The 17,738-nt window shown below is 43.1% G+C and overlaps 1 protein-coding gene across 1 annotated transcript; it reads right to left on the reverse strand.

Moving 5' to 3' along the window:
• Positions 1-11,608: 11,608 nt before the first annotated feature.
• LOC142575730 (translocon-associated protein subunit gamma) lies at positions 11,609-16,269 on the reverse strand. Its single transcript, XM_075685323.1, has 5 exons — positions 16,110-16,269; positions 15,503-15,629; positions 15,316-15,408; positions 12,556-12,687; positions 11,609-11,737 (listed from the first exon to the last, which is right to left on the reverse strand). Exons 1-5 carry the CDS (start codon positions 16,234-16,236, stop codon positions 11,671-11,673), a joined length of 546 nt encoding a protein of 181 aa, XP_075541438.1. The 5' UTR covers positions 16,237-16,269; the 3' UTR covers positions 11,609-11,670.
• Positions 16,270-17,738: the final 1,469 nt, after the last annotated feature.

Raw genomic sequence — 17,738 nt, forward strand, 5'->3', positions numbered from 1 at the left:
CTTGATCACCTGGCAGTTGCCTAGGCTTCTTTTTCAAAGGTTGTCCTACAAGTAATGGCCATGCCAGACTTGCCACCCAAGAACCTGGCACTTGTTTCTCATATCGCACCGTTATCAACGAGCCCCTCACTGGAAAGTCTGAAGCGTTAATGCGTTTCCGTTGCCTAAATCAAATTTTCGGTATCGCTCTGTGTAACAAATATGATACATTGGCCATTGCAGGGCTAACTACGTCACGGGTTGTCCCTTTAAGAAATACGGCTGCATTGCAGTAGCAATTGCACAGTTGTCTCCCCTGTATTGGCTCCAAGTAATCTTGCAAAGGCTACGGTTAGTGTTGTTGCCATATCTAGATCACTCGTGGCTCCCCCGTGCTCCCGTACAAGCACAGTGCATCTCTGTTCAGCGCCACCAGCGACAGGATCTTCGTCTGTGGCATGTCCAAAGGACACGTGCCAATGTTGTCACATGTTTTTGTGATTGTTGATGATGACTCCGAGCCATGCGGGAGATGCATCTATTTTTGGATTGCATGAACTTCTACGGCAACCAGTCTTCTGGCTGTAAAGCTAGTGAACAGGCTGTGCTGTTGCCGATGTTTTGGTAGCCCCGATTCCAACATTGGAGTTTGAGAAGTCCTTGTTATGTGCATTTCCGATCATGTACGACTGCTAAGGCCATGCAAGTTGCCACAGATTGTTAAAAAAAAAAGAGAAAAGAAAAAACGAAATTCTGGAGTTTTACATGTCAATATCACAATTCGGTTGTGATGCACACCATAGTGGGGGACTCCCAATTATTTTGGCCAGATGGGGTTCTTCAATGTGAGCTCATTACGCGATGCAATGTTCTTGCAAAGGTCTCGAAGTAGAAACCCCAACCGGCCCCTAATCCCTCCCTTTTTATAGAGTGTTGACCTTGTAGGCTCAACAAGTATGGTTATGCTATGCATTGACCGTGGTACTTGCTGTGAACACCGAGTGATTGTGGCAACTTAGTGGAGCTCGATAGGCCACTCTTGTGGTATGCTTCACTGTGCCTTAAAGGCTATTGGTTGTTCTCGTTGACTGAACATCGATATTAAAATCGGTGAACTTGTCAATCGATAAATTTCTTATATGGTAGATGATTTATTGTAACATAAGGAACCCACTGACCAGAAGCGTTCTATGGCATATGTGCTAGAGCACCACGAAAATAATCTACCAGCAAAACCCTTGTGGTTGCCTTAAAGCTAAGCTTGGCAGGAAAAGCACCGATGACTACATGTAGAGGTCGCGCAGATGTGCTGTTGGAAGTGTGTGACATGATGGGTCCTTGCTAGTTTCAAGAGCCCCATCCAGCGGAGGCAAGTTTTGCCGCAAGCTCTCTGGTGCGCTATCAAAATGTGAGCAGGTGATGACCTGGTTGTAGTGTAGTGATACACAGATGAATGCAGAATTGCACCAGGCGAGGAAAGGCAGGGATTGTTAACACTAATTCTACACTACACTGGGCAGTGAGAACGAGAAGTGCTTGTTACGTACATTTCCAATTATGTTCAACTGCTAAGGCCATTTAAGCTGCTGCAGATAGTTAAAAAGAAAAAGAAAGAAAAATTAAATTCTGGAGTTTTACATGTCAATATGGTTGCAATGCAGACCATAGTGGGGGACTCCCGATTAATTTTGGCCAAGTTGGGTTTTTTTAACCTGAGCCGATTGCACGGTTCACGTGCATTTCATTTCGCCTCCATCGAAATGTGGCCACCACGACCCAGGATTTGACACCTCAAGCTTAGCAGCACAAGCACACATTGTTAGTGACCGTGACTGTTCGCTTGTGAATGGTGCACTGTCATTCGCCGTGTGCAGCAAAAAGCAGTTGTCAAACTAAATATCGCCATGTTGTAGCAGCAGCGCCGGTACAGTTTGAAATGTACAGTCGACCGACTCTTCAACAGCACTGCGCGAGTGGTGGCTGGCTGGCTGTTCAGCGCCTCCTAACAGCGTGAAGCGACGAGATCGGCAAGAGTAGCGCGTGCGCACCAAGTTCACTGGAAGCGAAAGTTTCGTCTGCTACGCTTTTTCAGCCAGCACGATTGAAGTACAAGTTTCGTCTGCTACGCTCTTTCAGCCACCTGCGCAAGGTTCCCCAGCTCATTGGAGACAACGGCTCCCCATGGTGCATGTGCACTACTCTTGCTGATCTCGTTGCTTCGCGTGGTTAGAAGGCGTTGACTGGCCAACTAGTCAACACTCACGCAATGCTGTTAAAGAATCGGTCAATTGTGGAATTGCCTGTGGAAGTGTTTGAGGCTGTTGATATAGCTAAATTTCTTAAGTGAATTGACAGTTTAAAGTTTATTTAACATATATCACATATACAATTGCAAAGTACACACTTTTGGGACCCAACAAATTTGTTAAAGGGCCCTACCGATTCTTATTAGGAAAAAAACACTTCTATCTTCAATGGCAGCTGTTTTTTTATGCTGTACAATCACGTAAATATGAAATAGCTGAAATAAGTTTTCTGCTTCTAGGGGTAGACGAACAGGTATAAAAAGGATTTGCTTAATGCACGCATTGCTACTGTAAACTTTGTTCCACCACATAGCGTGCAAACAAAATAAAATGTCTTCACAGTTCTAGGTTGCCTTACAGTGGGCATTTCAAATTGATCATGTGTCATGGCAAGCAAGTTTCACTAATTGACTTAAACCTTGTGTGTTTGGCCAGAATCGAAGAAATCTGATACCAAATTCTCAAGTACTTCAAATTGAACTTACAATGGCAAGTGATTTCGGCCACTATTGTATGCAGGTGGTCTCGCTGCTGCATGGGCAGCTCTGTATAGTTGCTTAGTCAGAAAAATGATACTATGAAAAATCTGTTGGTGGCTGTATTTGTATATTGAAATGAGTTTTGCCCTAAAGGAAGAAATTTTAAACAAGCCCTAAAATTTGGGCATTTTACTACAAAATTGTAAAGGCTGGTGGCGATGGTACAAATATGTGAAACCAACAAGACCAAACTTCTTTCTTCATGAGGGTAGCATGCTGTAGAGAACTAGTTTCAGTCATTGTTCATTTGAAATGTGCTAGGCTTTCGTGTTCACTCAGTCATGATCTGCTGCAGGTTAATGCACTTGTGCCTACACATTTTACTTTCTTACTGTTAAAATCAAGTGCTGCAGTGCATGAACTAGTGCACTGTAGTTGTCGCAAGTGATCAACACTACAAGATGAAAGAGGCATTTACATGCAAATGTACCTCTAACTGGAAGATTTGAAAATAATTCCTTTTGTTTTTCTTTTTTTCTGCTAAAGTGCCCGAATCAAGGCACACTCCGTACGGGCTACAGATGAACCAAGAATGTCGGAAGTGGTGCCTTGCTGCTACCTTGGTCATGTACAATGGGCTCCCTTCCTCCAAGTACTTGCCCTCAATATCTAGTTCTCATTTGTCTCAGTTAATTTGATGTCTGGAAGTCCCAAATGGCATCCATACGAGGTCTGCCCCAAACGTGTGTGCAGTGCATTTAAAAAGAATTGATCTCAAAAATCTTTCAGATAGGTCATTGTGGTCACTTTCAACACATTGATGACACCTCCTCTTCCATTGCTGGAAGCACTCTTGGAAGTCTTCTGTTAAATGCGTCAACAGTGATGTTTCCTTTTGAATTGTCGTCACATCCTCGAAATACTGCTCTCGGAGCACCAGTTCCATTTGGGGATTAGAAAAAGAAACAGCAGGGGTCAATATCCGGTGAGTAGAGAGGGCGTTCCAGCAACAATGACGAAATTGCGTGCCAAAAACTCAACGCCATCAATGCAGAGTGCACAGGGTCATTATGGTGCAGAATCTGGTGCCCGTATTTCAACAAATTTCGTTGCACGCAGGGTGCACAATCCTGCAGACACTCCAGGACCTTTCCATAGAAAGCTGCATTGACAGTTTGACCTTCAGACCCAAGCAAGAAAATATGATAAAGATGACCCATTTTTGTGTCTTTCTTCCATGCCTTTTTTTTTTGGCCTTGGGTCATCTTTCTTTTTCCACTCCTTCAGCTTGATGTTGTCTTCGTAACTCTTAGTATTGTAGCAGGCGACAACCTTTTTGCGAAAATTGATCACTGCCATCTAAAGTTTTCCAACCAATGCAACATTTTGTCGCAACTTTTGCTCGAGAGTTTCGGCATCACCTGAGTGCGAACCTTTTTTAATTTCCAAATTTTCAACGAAAATTTGTTGAATGGATGGGTTACTCAAGCCATGTGCTTCTGCCATCATTGTAACAGTCATTCAGTGGTCACCGAGCGCAAAAGAACGCGCATGGTGAATGTTTTCATCTTCATACACGGTGGAGTGGCATCCCCAGGATGATTCTTGCATCGCTGGACCCACTTGAACAGTATTTCTTTTTTCATGTATGGCATCCTTTTGCAACAGTTGAATTTTCATACCTTTCTAGCCAAATTTCACAAGAAATTTGATATTTCTTTAAACTTTTTTTCAGTCTGTTCGTCGACCTCCATTTTGACAAGAACTAAAAATGGGTTGCACAAAACATGCGCACATAGAATTCTGCCTTCTATGTCGTATCGGAGGTCAACCAGGTCCTTTCAAGTGGAGAGAGCAAGAGACTAGCGCTGCATGCATGAATTTTTGGCTCAAATCTTGCAGGTCCCCATAGGGTAAAAACTGCAATTTTGAGCATAATGCACTCAACATTTGGTGCATTTGAACTACACAGCAGTTTATGCTGTTGAAGCTTATAAATTTTTGCAGCCATGCTTAAGCTGATGAAGGCAACTTGATCTGTTCAAATTATGTGGGCATGGACCTGCTGCCATCATTTCACTTCATGCCATCTGTTCTTGCGCTAGTTATTGATGAATGCTGGCTTTTGTAAGTGGGCTCTTTCAGCATGCCTGCATATTGTCACCCCTTCCAAATTGTTGGTAGTTGTTACAGTCATGGCAGACTGAGCTGGACCTTGATTTCCAGCAGAACGATTGTTCACCACATGAAGGCACTTTCAAGCATGCTTTGCATTGCACAGGATCACGAAAACACTTATTAAAAGAAAAGACAAAGCTTACGGTCACTCGCCCTTTAACCAGTGTCATATAGGCAAGAGGGAGCAGCAGGAGAATCGGGATGGTTTATGTAGAATGCACAATGCTAGAGCGAACAGTGCAGAATTCTCTCAAACCTGTAATTTGTTTGGTCCAGGGGGGAGAACGAATTCACTTCTGTAAGTCTAGCAGTCGATTCACTAGCAGGAGCATCTTAAAGGCCTGTACATATCTGCCCTTCCATATCTCCTACAAACGAACTTTTCGAGCTGTTTTGTGCAAAAATTTTTGTTGCATGTTTACAGATCAGTATTTCTAAAAGTGGCCATATTTTGAAATGGTTCTTCCTGTCTTCTCATCCGTCGCATAAAGTGGCCAATTATGGCAGCACCAGGGTTAATTGTTGGAGTGTGAAAAAAATTGTAAATGAAATGTTACAAAATACAGTCCTACACGTTGCATGTAACAATAGGATTGAATGTACCCAAAATGTGTTCCACCCATCATCTTCAACCTTGCATCCAAGAGATGGAAAAAATGGTGCCTCCAAGGGTCGTGGGCAGTGTTTTAACTGGTTCCCAGCTAGTACGAGGGCAGCTCTGCGAGCATTGTTGGCAGCAAGCCCCATCGTTTAAAAGATAGCCATAGATTTATTAGCGTCCTGAGGGAACAAATGCACTGCGAAAAATGCTGTACTATAGAATTCCGGTTGTACCACCTGGGTGTCTGGGGTCCTTTAGCCTCCCGAGACCTCGATCTGAGAAAGACAGTCATTTGTCAAATGTTCTTATTACTCACAGGCATGTTACGAACATGAAAACCATATCTTTTGTTTGTATGTCACCGCCAGAAGCCCGAAGCAGCACCTCGAACGTGAATGAAATAACCACCTCCTTATGTTTCATGTGGTAAAGTGCTTTTCTTTGCATAAATGCAAAGATGAAGACGTAAGATCACACAGTGGGTTGCATCCTAGATTTTCATGCCACTTCCGTGATATTGGAAACATGCTTCATGCTTGATTTTTATCGTCTGTGAATGTCAATTTCCTCAAAAGCTGGCAGCAAGAATATGGTCAAACCGCTTTCGTAAAGTTTCACAAGCATCTAACATGTCTGGAAAAAATATGTAGCATAATTGCTTCCAGAGGAGCCACGATACCTCCGTTCGAAGCGGTAATGAACAGGCTGCAGAGACTCCTCCTACAACTAGCGATTAGGTCAGAAGGGCCTTACAAGGCATGAAACGGTGAAAAGCGGCAGAAGATGGAAAAACAGTTGATTGATTAAAGATGGAGGAGACATAATGCTTGGAAAACTGGCGGCTCTCTATACGAAGTGTATCGACTTCAAGGGTCACCAAAAACTGGAAGAATGCAGACGTTATACGAACTCATAAAAAGGGAGATGTTATAGAATTGAAAAATTATAGGGCCATTAGCTTACTCCCAGTATTATATAAAAAATACCCCAAGATAATTTGCAATAGAATAAGGACAACACTGGACTGTAGTCAACCAAGGGAACAGGCTGGCTTCAGGAAGGGTTCACATCCATTTTATTAATCAGGTAATCGCAGAGTACAATCAGCCTCTCTATATGGCTTTAATAGATTCAGAAAAGGCATTTGAGTACAGACCGCTTACATAAATATCTTCGAAGATATCTACAGAGATTCCACGGCTACCTTAATTCTACACAAGAGTAGGAAGATATCTATAAAGAAAGGGGTCAGACAAGGAGACACAATCTCCTATGCTATTTATTCACTGCATGCTTGGAAGAAGTATTCAAGCTATTAAACTGGGAAGGCTTAGGAGTAAGGATCGACTGAGAATATCTCGGCAACTTTTGGTTTGCAGAAGACATTGTTCTATTCAGCAACACTGCAGATGAGTTGCAGATGGTTGAAGATTATTATGCAGAAGACAAAGATAATGATCAATAGCCGGGCATGGGAACAAGAGTTCAGGATTGCTAGTCAGCCTCCAGAGTCTGTGAAGGAGTAGGTTTACCAAGGTTAATTAATCACAGGGAACCCTGATCATGAGAAGGAAATTCACAGAAGAATAAAAATGGATTGGAGTGCAACTGAGGAAACATATGCTCAAGCCGCCACTGCAACATGGCGGTGTCCACTTCAAGCTCTTTACATTCATAATGCTACCTGGAGTACAAGGCGGCATGAAAAAAGTATAAGCAGAAACAAGAAGCCGACACGCGTGATTTCGAGACTCGACAACACCATCCATCTTTCTTAAGCCTGTATACGTGACAATGCAGGTACAGTTTCTTTGGGCAACCGCCTATATATAGAGAACATTTCTGCATCTCACGTTTGCTTGAATCCAAGATCCGAAGCTCAGAACAAACTAAAAAGAGTTCATCTTTATTGACACTGTGCTGGGGCAGCTTTAAGAGTGCTGTGTTCAGTTACAGAGCTATCGGGATCGCTAGTCAGCCTCTAGAGTCTGTGAAGGAGTACGTTTACCTACGTCAATTACTCACAGAGGACTTTGATCATGAGAAGAAAATTGATTGAAGAATAAAATTGGGTTGGAGCGCATTTGGCAGACATTGCCAGCTCTTGACTGGAAGCTCACTATTATCATTGAAAAGGAAGGTGTACAGTCTGTGTGTTTTACCGGTGCTGACAAATGCGGCAGAAACCTTGAGACTGACAAGGAAGGTTGAGAACAAGTTAAGGACTGCGCAAAGAGCGATGGAACGAAGAATGGTAGGCATAACATTAAAAGACAGGAAGAGAACGGTGTGGATCAGAGAGCAAACGGATATAGCCGATATTCTCATTTCCAGAGAAAGAAATGTAGCTGGGCAGGTCATATAATGTGCAGGTTAGATAACGGGTGGACCATTAGGGTTATAGAATGGGTGCCAAGAGAAGTGAAATGCACTTGAGGACGGCAGAAGACCAGGTGGGGCGACTAAATTAGGAAATTCGCGGGTTTTAGTTGGAATTGGTTGGCGCAGGACAGGGGCAATTAGAGACCGCAGGGAGAGGCCTTCGTCGTACAGTGAACATAAAATAGGCTGATGATGATGAGCTGCATTTCAGAAGGACTGAAGGCAATGTGCAATATCTCAAGGATAAAACAGTTTATTACCATCCATAATTCAAGGGGGTCTCGGGAGGTTAAATAAAGTAAGATTATGCCCAAGCACTAAACCATTTCTTTTGCTCTTAATTTTTCTCTCTTCCAAATGTGCAATCAAATGCACAACCTCATTTGGAACAATAGAATGGCAATGCCACTCCGTTGTGCTCATGACACATTCAGACACCAGCGACAAATCTATTTCTCACAGCTTCAAAATAAAACTGATCTTAATGCAAGATCCAAGTCATGTGAGCACAACAGATTGTAATTTCTTTCCTGCAAGCAACAGCATGACACATCAAAATTAACACATTATACGTAAACACACATGAAGGTGCAATGAAACTATAGTCCACTAAGGTTACCAAAATTTAAAATGCTATGTATACTTCATTTCATTCATTCACAAAACTTTATTAGAGTCCTGAAGCCGGTCTTTTCAGATCAAGGCGAGCCGTGTCCACATCGGCACCATCAGGCCGAGCCTTATGGCGCCATTGTGGACCCTGTGGACAGCCCGTTCACCAGTAAAGCCTGTTGTGCCAGTAAAGCCATTTTTCTTCGCGGTCGGCGAGAGTCGCGGGACAGCCTGCCAGCATGCGCCTGATGTCAATGATGCCATTGCACACGTTACATTCTTTCCTAATTTCTCTTTCGGAGTGAATCTTAAGGTCTATTCGATTCAGCCAAGTTTCTCTGCACCTTCTGCACCTAGACCCTCGATTCCCCGAGGTGCAACAGTGCACCCTGCACCCCTATGCTCGATTGAACGGGGTGCAATGCAAGGCGCCGCCGCGGTGCACTGCACCCTTGAACCTTGCAGCGGGTGGGTGCAGCTCGGCACGCCCTGCACTTTTTCGTTTGAAGTGTCGTGCACCTTTTTCTGAATCGAACAAACCTTTATTTATGAAATACGGAGTGGGGTACGTCCTGGTTTACAGTAAACATAAGAGTGACTGCCTGAGCCCTATTCAACTTTACGTGTGGCAGTGGGAATTGCCTAGGCCCCAAGTAGTAATATTTAGTGATGTCGTTGTAAGTTAGTAAATGAGCTTTATGCTCCCCGGAATGGCAGTGGGTGTCGATTCGGTTCTGACCGGCATGGCAAGCACGTCCTCGTTCCAGGTGGTTCGTCACCTCGTTGAGGTTGAGTCAAGTCGCGTCCACTTGTCCCATATGTGCAGGAAACCATCGGATTTCAGTTTAGATAGTTTCGACTTTGTCGATAATTTTAGCCGCAGTCCCACCGACATAGCCTTTGTCAAAGCTCTTAATTGCTGCTTTGGAATCGCTATACATGAAAGACCATTTACGGTTCCTCATGCCTAGAGCAATCGCGGCTTGCTCCACCACCTTGGAATCCTTAGTGAAGATGGTGACAGCGTACCGTACCTCGGCCTGGCTGTCGACCACCATGGCCGTGTAGGCCTCTTTGCCTTTGACCCAGGCAGCATCTACGAGGGCCGCCTGTTGTCCTAGCTGTTAAATTTCCTTCAACAAAGCTTTTGCTCTCGCTTTTCTCCTGCTAACATTTTGTGTTCCGAGTGCATGTTTCTCGGGAGCGGGGTGGTTCTGATTGAGTCTCTAAGGTCTGCGCACAACTCTACCTCGGCCTCCTTCAGGCTCATTGTTCCATTGGGGTCTGTCCCTATCGCTTTGAGTATAAGCCTGCCCGCTCGCATTTTCGTCAGTCTTTCCTGCTGCGCCATCTGTTGCGCTTCCGCCATCTCTTCTATCATACTGTGTATGCCAAGGTTCATGAGCTTCACGTTCGAGGTGCTGATGGGTATACCTACGGTAGCCTTGACTAACTTTCTGATCATAGTGTTGAGCTTGTTCAGCTTGGCCTGCGACCATTTAAATAGACTTGCCACGTATGTGAAGTGACAGAGAGCGAAGGCGTGCACTAGCCTTAGAGTGCTGTCCTCACCCAGGCCTCTGTGTCTGTTGCTGATTCTCCTTAGTAACCTGACGACTTGGGCCGTCTTGTTTGAAATGTGTTGAATGGCATTGAGGTTGGTACCTCCCGCTGCTACGTGGAAGCCTAAAACTCTAATCTTTTCGACCTGCTTGATTGCGGATCCGTCGTGACAGTGTAAGATAATCTTGGGTTCCTCCCCGGGGACGTAGCCCCTGGGTCTTTGACCCCTGCCCCGATGTTTTAGGACCAAAAAGCTCAGAAGCTCAGACTTTGCCGCCACACAGTTTAGTCCCATCTCGCCTAATGTGCTTTCCATGGCGTGTATGCTCTCCTGCAGTCTGGTCACTTCAAAGCACTGTTGCAAAAAATGAAAAAGTAGTTACTTTCTGCTATGTACAGGTAGCCTTTTAAAGCACAACCCTGGCAATTTCTGAAGAGGTATGGAACTTTACAAAACTTGTAGTGTATGTTCTACAGGGCACTTGGGTCATGTGCAATAAAAGACAACTTGCAGTTGAGCAGCATTTCACAAACACACTAAACTGAAAGATTGACATGTGTGCTTTCAATTATTTGAAGGAACGATTTTTATTGGACACTCCACATTTGCTTCTTGTGATGCTGGCACATGAATAGCAGTGTTATTGTAGATATTTTCTGAAGCTGTCCTTAAATAAAGTATGTAGGACACTGGCTGCCACAGGCAAATGCGCCCATTTTAGCTCCTCTCATAAACAACTTGGTGGCAACATAACCTCATAAGCAATCACTCATTTTTTTTTTTAATATTAGTTGTGTGCAACAAGACATTGAGAACGCATTGTGGTTGAGCACATTGCCCCTTGACATAACTGTTGGCTCTCCTGCATTCTTACACCGTGCTGTCCTGTCCCAATTGTAATTCCTGTTCTAGGCAGAGAAATTACATAGCCCTGAAACTTGCCGATGGTTTCAATATTCATCCCCAAAACATGCCACAAGGCAATTTGGTGTTCAACAGAGGCATCATCCCTCATTTCATATGGAATTATTCCTGGGAAACTAAATACAGAATAAATTTTGCCTAAGTTTGCAGACATATCTTAAAGCCATTGATAATGTAATTCCAAAAAAGTGGGCATTCTTTGAGCAGTGACTGGTGTCAATTCCACAATTGGAACATACGTTACTAACTAGTCAGAAGAACAATTATCTTCTTTTAGCTCGTAAGTGAGTACCACACAATTTCTGCCGACACACACAAAAAAAATAACCCCCTATCTCCACTGCACTGTTTTTACAAACACCATGAACTTGTGCAAACTGTTAACAATTCGAATTTCCTAACTTCACAATCGCTTCAACTTCCTCAGCCTTGAGCGATGTGATATCTCTTCCGCAAGCTTTTGCTCAATGCTTCAACTTCATCCCTCTGCCTCACCAAAGTTACGATGAATGCAATCGGCCGTCGTGCACAACCTGGCAGCAGATCACTCGTGCCTTTCTGTAACATACCAGGGACCAGTGAATACAAAAGAAATGCCAGTTTATTGACATGTGAACTCCTTGTGACAGACAAGGGATGTGATGTTTACTGGGAGCCAGTTGAAAAGAGCGCGAGCAGGCCTGCGGCGCCTCCGACAGACAGAACATAGTTCCTGTCAGCCAAATGTCAAGGGTCAAACAGTTGATCATCATCGACAATTCAAGCATTCCATATTCAATTTGCTTCTGGCACCGTTTGATTTGGTTTCAGAAACCACTACCATGTGCACACCCCTAAAAGCCTGATGTACAGCAGCATGGCAAAACAGGGAAGTACAAAAGCATTTAAGATTATGACCAATCCAGACTGGCACATATAATTTCCTTTAGTGACCCTCTGGAATGCATCAGTGGAAAAACCATCCTGCTTTTCTAATGATCAAACAATAGCAATATCTATACTGTTTCATACTCAGCAGGCAGTATTACGAAGGCTAGAAAAACTTATTTCAGTGCATGCGAGCGTGGTCAAAAAATAGCGTGTCACAGATGAAAGAAACATATACAGGTATGCTTCAAGCAATCCAAAGTAACATTAAGTCATTAAGCCACACACTTTTATGTTGCAAGATAAACCTATTGATTACATGGAAGGCACTGCAGATCTGAACCCATTCACCATCGAACGAGTGGTGCGGTATGTTTCGGTAACCAATGCACCATGCAGTGTAAGCACAATGGTGTACAAAAAATAATGTGATTTAGCATGATCTTGCATCCACAAGTGGCAATGTGCTAATTAAGTTATCCCACAGGAAGTTTAACAGGCCAAAAGAACTGCACTGAAAAACACACAAAGTGAGACTTCCACGGCCGCATTAGTCGTGTAGCACCTGCAGTATTGCTTTTGAAGTATGAAACGGATAGAAGTATGAGATGTGTAGAAGTTTTTCTTGATATTGAAATGAACTGATAAGACGGCAAAGGATACATTGTTGGGCTGAATGCCCTCAAAATGTAGAAGGACGTCACAATGATGAGCGCCAGGAAGAGGGCGTTGTTGTAGAAGATGGAGAACGTGGTCGCCTCGTAGTCTGCCACCTCATTTTTCTTCCACAATATCCTACAGGTAAAAGCACACAAACAAATACACAGGTTGCCCTGGAACCAACCACAATTCTGAGGAAAATTCAGATGCAATCATAAGTCTGGAGCACCAGTATAGCCTAAGTTGGAGGACATTCAGTCTGATAAGAGTGTACTGACCATATCTAAAAAGCTCCATTTTCCGAGGCTTTTCACATTTTTGAAGTGCCACGGTTTACACTTCTGTTGTGTTCTTATTTGTGTGCATGAGTGTATACGAGCAAAAAGTAATTATGGGAACAAGTGGGCCAAACATGAAGATGATTATTGCAGCCTGCAGCAATTCAAAGTATATTGTCACAGTCCGCAATTTGGGAAGAAGAGGAGGCTGATGGTGGTCTTGGAGACGACGAAGAAGAGTTTAGCAGTATTGCTGCTCTACGCTTGTTGGCTCAGCCATTAAAAGCCATCTGTAAATAGACGCACGCTTCTTCCTTACCGTAACAATATGCATCAGCATGTAACTCCCGAACGAGGCAGTGGCAGTGACTTTTTGTCGCAGATAGCCTATAGAAGTTACAATTTAACTGGGACTATACAATAGGCCAGTAAACCATAAAGAAATAAGGCAGATCCCACACACTGAGGGCATTGGTGTGACCAATGCTTTGGCAGACTGGGAAGACGAAATGGTGCATCTCGGGAACAGATGCGCAATGAATTTGAAAGACAAACGCGCACCACAACTGTCAACCCAGGCGGCGCCGAAAGGTGACACAGCACCGCCCGAGAACGCAGCATCTGAACTTTAGTCCACTACAAAGCTCTTGTGCAAGAGCACGTGCACCTAATAGACACAGGCTTGCACATCGTTCGCTGAAAAATCTTTAAAAAATGGTGCGTCCTAGATGTTCCAAACACACTGGCCACAAGAGCAACAGTGCGAAGAGAATGTATGATGCTAGATCTGATTGATGCTGGTGTCACAAGTTAGCACTCGTCATCCCTCAAATTCTATCACTATCGAAATTGCTTAAGATAGCTTCTGTTAAGGAGAAGAAAATACAGTCAACACAACATTGGTCTTTTGAACCATGCGTGCCACTTTGAGTTGCTATACCTGTCAGCTAACCAGTCACAATACTTGTAAATATATCAATTCATTGTCTTTAACACCAACGCTTTATCACTAAGTTATAACAGTGATGATGATGATGATGATGATAATAATAATAATAATAATAATAATAATAATCAACTCTCTTATTATTTCTATAAAACCTAATACATTTATCAGGCCTGCCAAAGCCACATTAGGCTGGACTGGCAGAGTGCGACAGGCAGCATACAAACTGTTACAATATCAAGACAAAAAAAAAAAAGATACAGGGAAGCGATAAATGTATATACATACACTGATACACACCTTATACGCATTTATAATAGGTGTACATATATGCACACATACAGGTTTGAGAAGCACATCTGGCGCGTGCAAGTATCACCATGCCACACGATTACTTTGCGTGGCACAATAAAAAAAATGAGTACATGATTATAAATAACAAAATGAGTCAAAACCAGAAATTCTCCAATGAAAGCTTCGCAGGAACAAACTTTCTGACCACATTTTCAATAAAAGCCACTCTGTAGGCTTAATACAGAAGGAGGTAAGCGAGGTCTATTTCTTTACGTGCTATAGATGCTCAACTCCGCACATTTTAGTGCTTTCTTGAGCTTGTATTTTGATGTTGGCTGCAGCATGTTACAAGGTAAATAATTAAACAATGCAGGAACATAGTATTTGCGCATTGTTTTGCGGTATTTTGTTGCACGAGGTATTTGATAACGCCATCTTGGTCTAAGGCTACGGGGAGTTACATAATGTCTCAGGGCTATTATATGCAGTAAAACCGAAGAAAAATCTGGCATTGATAATACCTCAAAAATGTCGGTGCTGCCTTCAAGACACAAGTCATAACCTATAACTTTTTAAAAGGAGAGTGCATTATTGAGTTAATTCTTTTTTGCCAACGAAGAGCACAATGTCCGTAGGCAGTAATTCCGTGTCGGACAACACTGTAGCACAACGCAAGCACGGTGCTTTTCCTGACTGATATCGGCATGAGGTGACGAATTTTACAAAGCAAAGCACTGAGCGAATCCTCTGACAGACATAAGAAACATGCGAATTCCATGAGAGATCGCTGTCAAAACGCAAACTGACATATTTTATGGATGATGTGTAGTCGATAGGATCGCAAGAAGATGAATTGCAATGTGAATTATGTAATATTACTTCCCCTAGCCAAGTGTACTCTATTTAAATGACTTCGAAAGCAGACAAGTTGCTTTTTTAATACGTTAATGTCGATTAAGTTTGTGGCGAACCAGTCCATTGCCTTCGTTGCTGCTTCTTGTAAATGAGAAGCTGCATCAGAATATTGATTTGCACAAGAAAATAACATTGTATCGTATGCATACTGAAATATCTTAATGGGGACTGCATTAGGCGGATCATTAACATAAATGTTATATAGAAGGGGGCTTAATACTGAACCTTGTGGAACACTGGCTTTGATTGGAGAAAGGCTGTTGTGAAAGTTTTGAACTGAGACATACTGAAAACATTAGCTTGTAGAACCAGATACAAGTTATTTTTTACCTCTCATCCTTTTCCTTCTTGGACATCTTCTTGTCGTCCGAGAGTTTCTTCATGATTTCTCGGTTGACAGCATCCTCCCTCTTCGGAGCAACTCTGCGCAACAGGAATTGAAATAAGAAACACAGCTGACACAAAAATTACGGATACTGCGCTTAACTCTCACCGATACAATATGCAAATAACCTACTTGTGCTTGAGGACAAACTTGACGTTCTTGTACGCAAATGCGATCAGCCATGTGCAAGCGATGGTCATCACCGCGAAGATGATGGACGACTGGTACAGGTCCATCTGGTGGATTCTCCAAAATAGCCCTGGGTGCAGACAGCGGCATTAGCGTTTCAAGTAGAAGAAGCAACAATGCGTGTTCTCGAATACTTAAACTTAAGGCAAGCAGCCTGTCGAGAACCGATCGCAAAACCCGCCGCCAGTGCTAAGCGCATTCGCAGTTACGGGTAAAGTCAAGCGACAAGGTCTTTCACGACTTCAAAAACGGTTTGCTTCAAGCGTCCACGAAAGCGCCTGTGCACACAGTGACAGATAATTCTCATGTGGTTACACACCGAAAACAGCGCCAGGACGAACTAAAAATATCCATATACATAAAGTGGAAGCGACGAATGTTTTTCTCAAACTGTTTAACAATCTCCAAGCCAAGTGAAAGTACATCCATTTCTCTGCGAGGTCACCGTAAAAAGCGGCTAGTGTGTACCGAGTTGTTAGTGGCACATGTTGTCCCTACGGAAAGCTTGTTTTGGAAGCACGGAAGCGAAGCGGGATGTTTTTCCACTTACATATTGGTATGGAAGAGACGATGAAGGCGTTGCCGTAGAACAGTGCGGACGACTTGGTCGACACGTTTCGGCTGAAATCTTGAAGCAAAAGCTCCTCTTCCTTCGTTAGCTTCCTACCGCCTGCCATGTTTGCGACCGGAGAGACTCGCCAGGTCGCTGACGTCTCCGACGCGTGGCCGGTTTCCGACCGCGACGGCGCCAGCGGCGTGTGAGGAAAACGTTTCCTTGGTTGTCTTACCACCTTTCGTACAAACCATTAGTTTTATTTGAGACCTGTACAGAATCTTAGGCCTTGTTTTATATTTCATTTATATGGCTCAGACTCTAAGGTTTGTTTTATGCTTTAAAATACCGCTAAATTTTAAGAACAAAGCGTTTAAGCAAATAGCAACAATGTGTACTTTATTTACATTCGGTTTCATATATACTTGCGTTAGAGTTTTGGCGGGTGCCTTCTCCATTTATGTCACGTGTATTTTATTCAATGAGAGGTATACACTAATTTAACTATTTAAAATGCATTACTAAAGCAAGCAGCAACACTATGTCTTATGTAAAAAGCAGTTTCGGTTTCGTTTCTGCCTGCTTTAGACAAGTTCTGGGACCCAGAGTTGCGGAGTGGCAATGTTGGAGTTGAAATGATTCCAGGATCACTCCACATTCTTAAACACCCACAACTGAAAGGGGAATGGAATGAAGGGACCAATTGAACAGGTGAAATGGGAATGGAATGGAAGCCCGAAATTCCACCAAACAAGACTTGGCCGATTTCTTCTTTCGGTTTTCAATTTCTTCTTCCGCGACATCTCTTCTACCGGTTGTTTCAGTGTCCACCTATAGATTATTAGTTCTAGCGGTAGTTATAAACAACGTGATGATGATGAAAACATTTATTCATGGAATAACATACTCTTGGAGGTACTCTGAGTGGGGGCCCCAGGTCGTGGGCTCCACTGGCCTCGGCTGCTCGCCGGACCTGCTGGACGTTTGCCCGAATTTGCTAGAGCTACACGCTATACCCAAACTAATAAACAACATGGTATTCTGCGCGCCCATTTTACACTTCTGAAAACCCGGAAACCTTTCTGCGCTACAAAATTGAAGTATTTTTAAAGAGAGGAACTTCAAGTCGTCAGTAATTATGTGGTTTAGCAAGAGCACGCGTGACCATACACACAATGATAGAGGCCAGTAATTACCACGTTGAGAGTGGTTGCACTTTGCGCGAGTCCACGGTAATTTGGAAGGTGCGGGCCATGCTTTTACTCTCTCTCTCTCTCTCTCTCTCTCTCTCTCTCTCTATATATATATATATATATATATATATATATATATATATATATATATATATATATATATATATTGTAAGCATTTATGCGGACTTCATCTTCATCTGTACAAAGTCATCATCATTCATCGGCTCGTGTTCGTTTTTGCATCGGCGCCATTTTTCCTTCTTGGAATAAAGCGTCGTCTCGAACGTGGTGTATATATATATATATATATATATATTGCACACTGCAGGGTATCCGGAACGCATGAGAACACTAGGTCAGAGGTCTCCTGAAAGAAAAGTGTCCATTAATATGTCAGTAGATGTGAAACAAAAAATTCCGCCCTAAACATACC

The sequence above is a fragment of the Dermacentor variabilis genome, chromosome 3, assembly GCF_050947875.1.
Source record: "Dermacentor variabilis isolate Ectoservices chromosome 3, ASM5094787v1, whole genome shotgun sequence".
Lineage (NCBI taxonomy): Eukaryota > Metazoa > Arthropoda > Arachnida > Ixodida > Ixodidae > Dermacentor > Dermacentor variabilis.

Coding starts and splice junctions, on each gene's coding strand:
- LOC142575730 (XM_075685323.1), bottom strand. CDS start 16,236: ATGGCAGGCGGTAGGAAGCTAACGAAGGAAGAGGAGCTTTTGCTTCAA. Junction 15,409..15,502: donor AAGTTTGTCCTCAAGCACAA/GTAGGTTATTTG, acceptor CCTGTTGCGCAG/AGTTGCTCCGAAGAGGGAGG. Junction 12,688..15,315: donor AAGAAGGAAAAGGATGAGAG/GTAAAAAATAAC, acceptor TTTTACCTGTAG/GATATTGTGGAAGAAAAATG.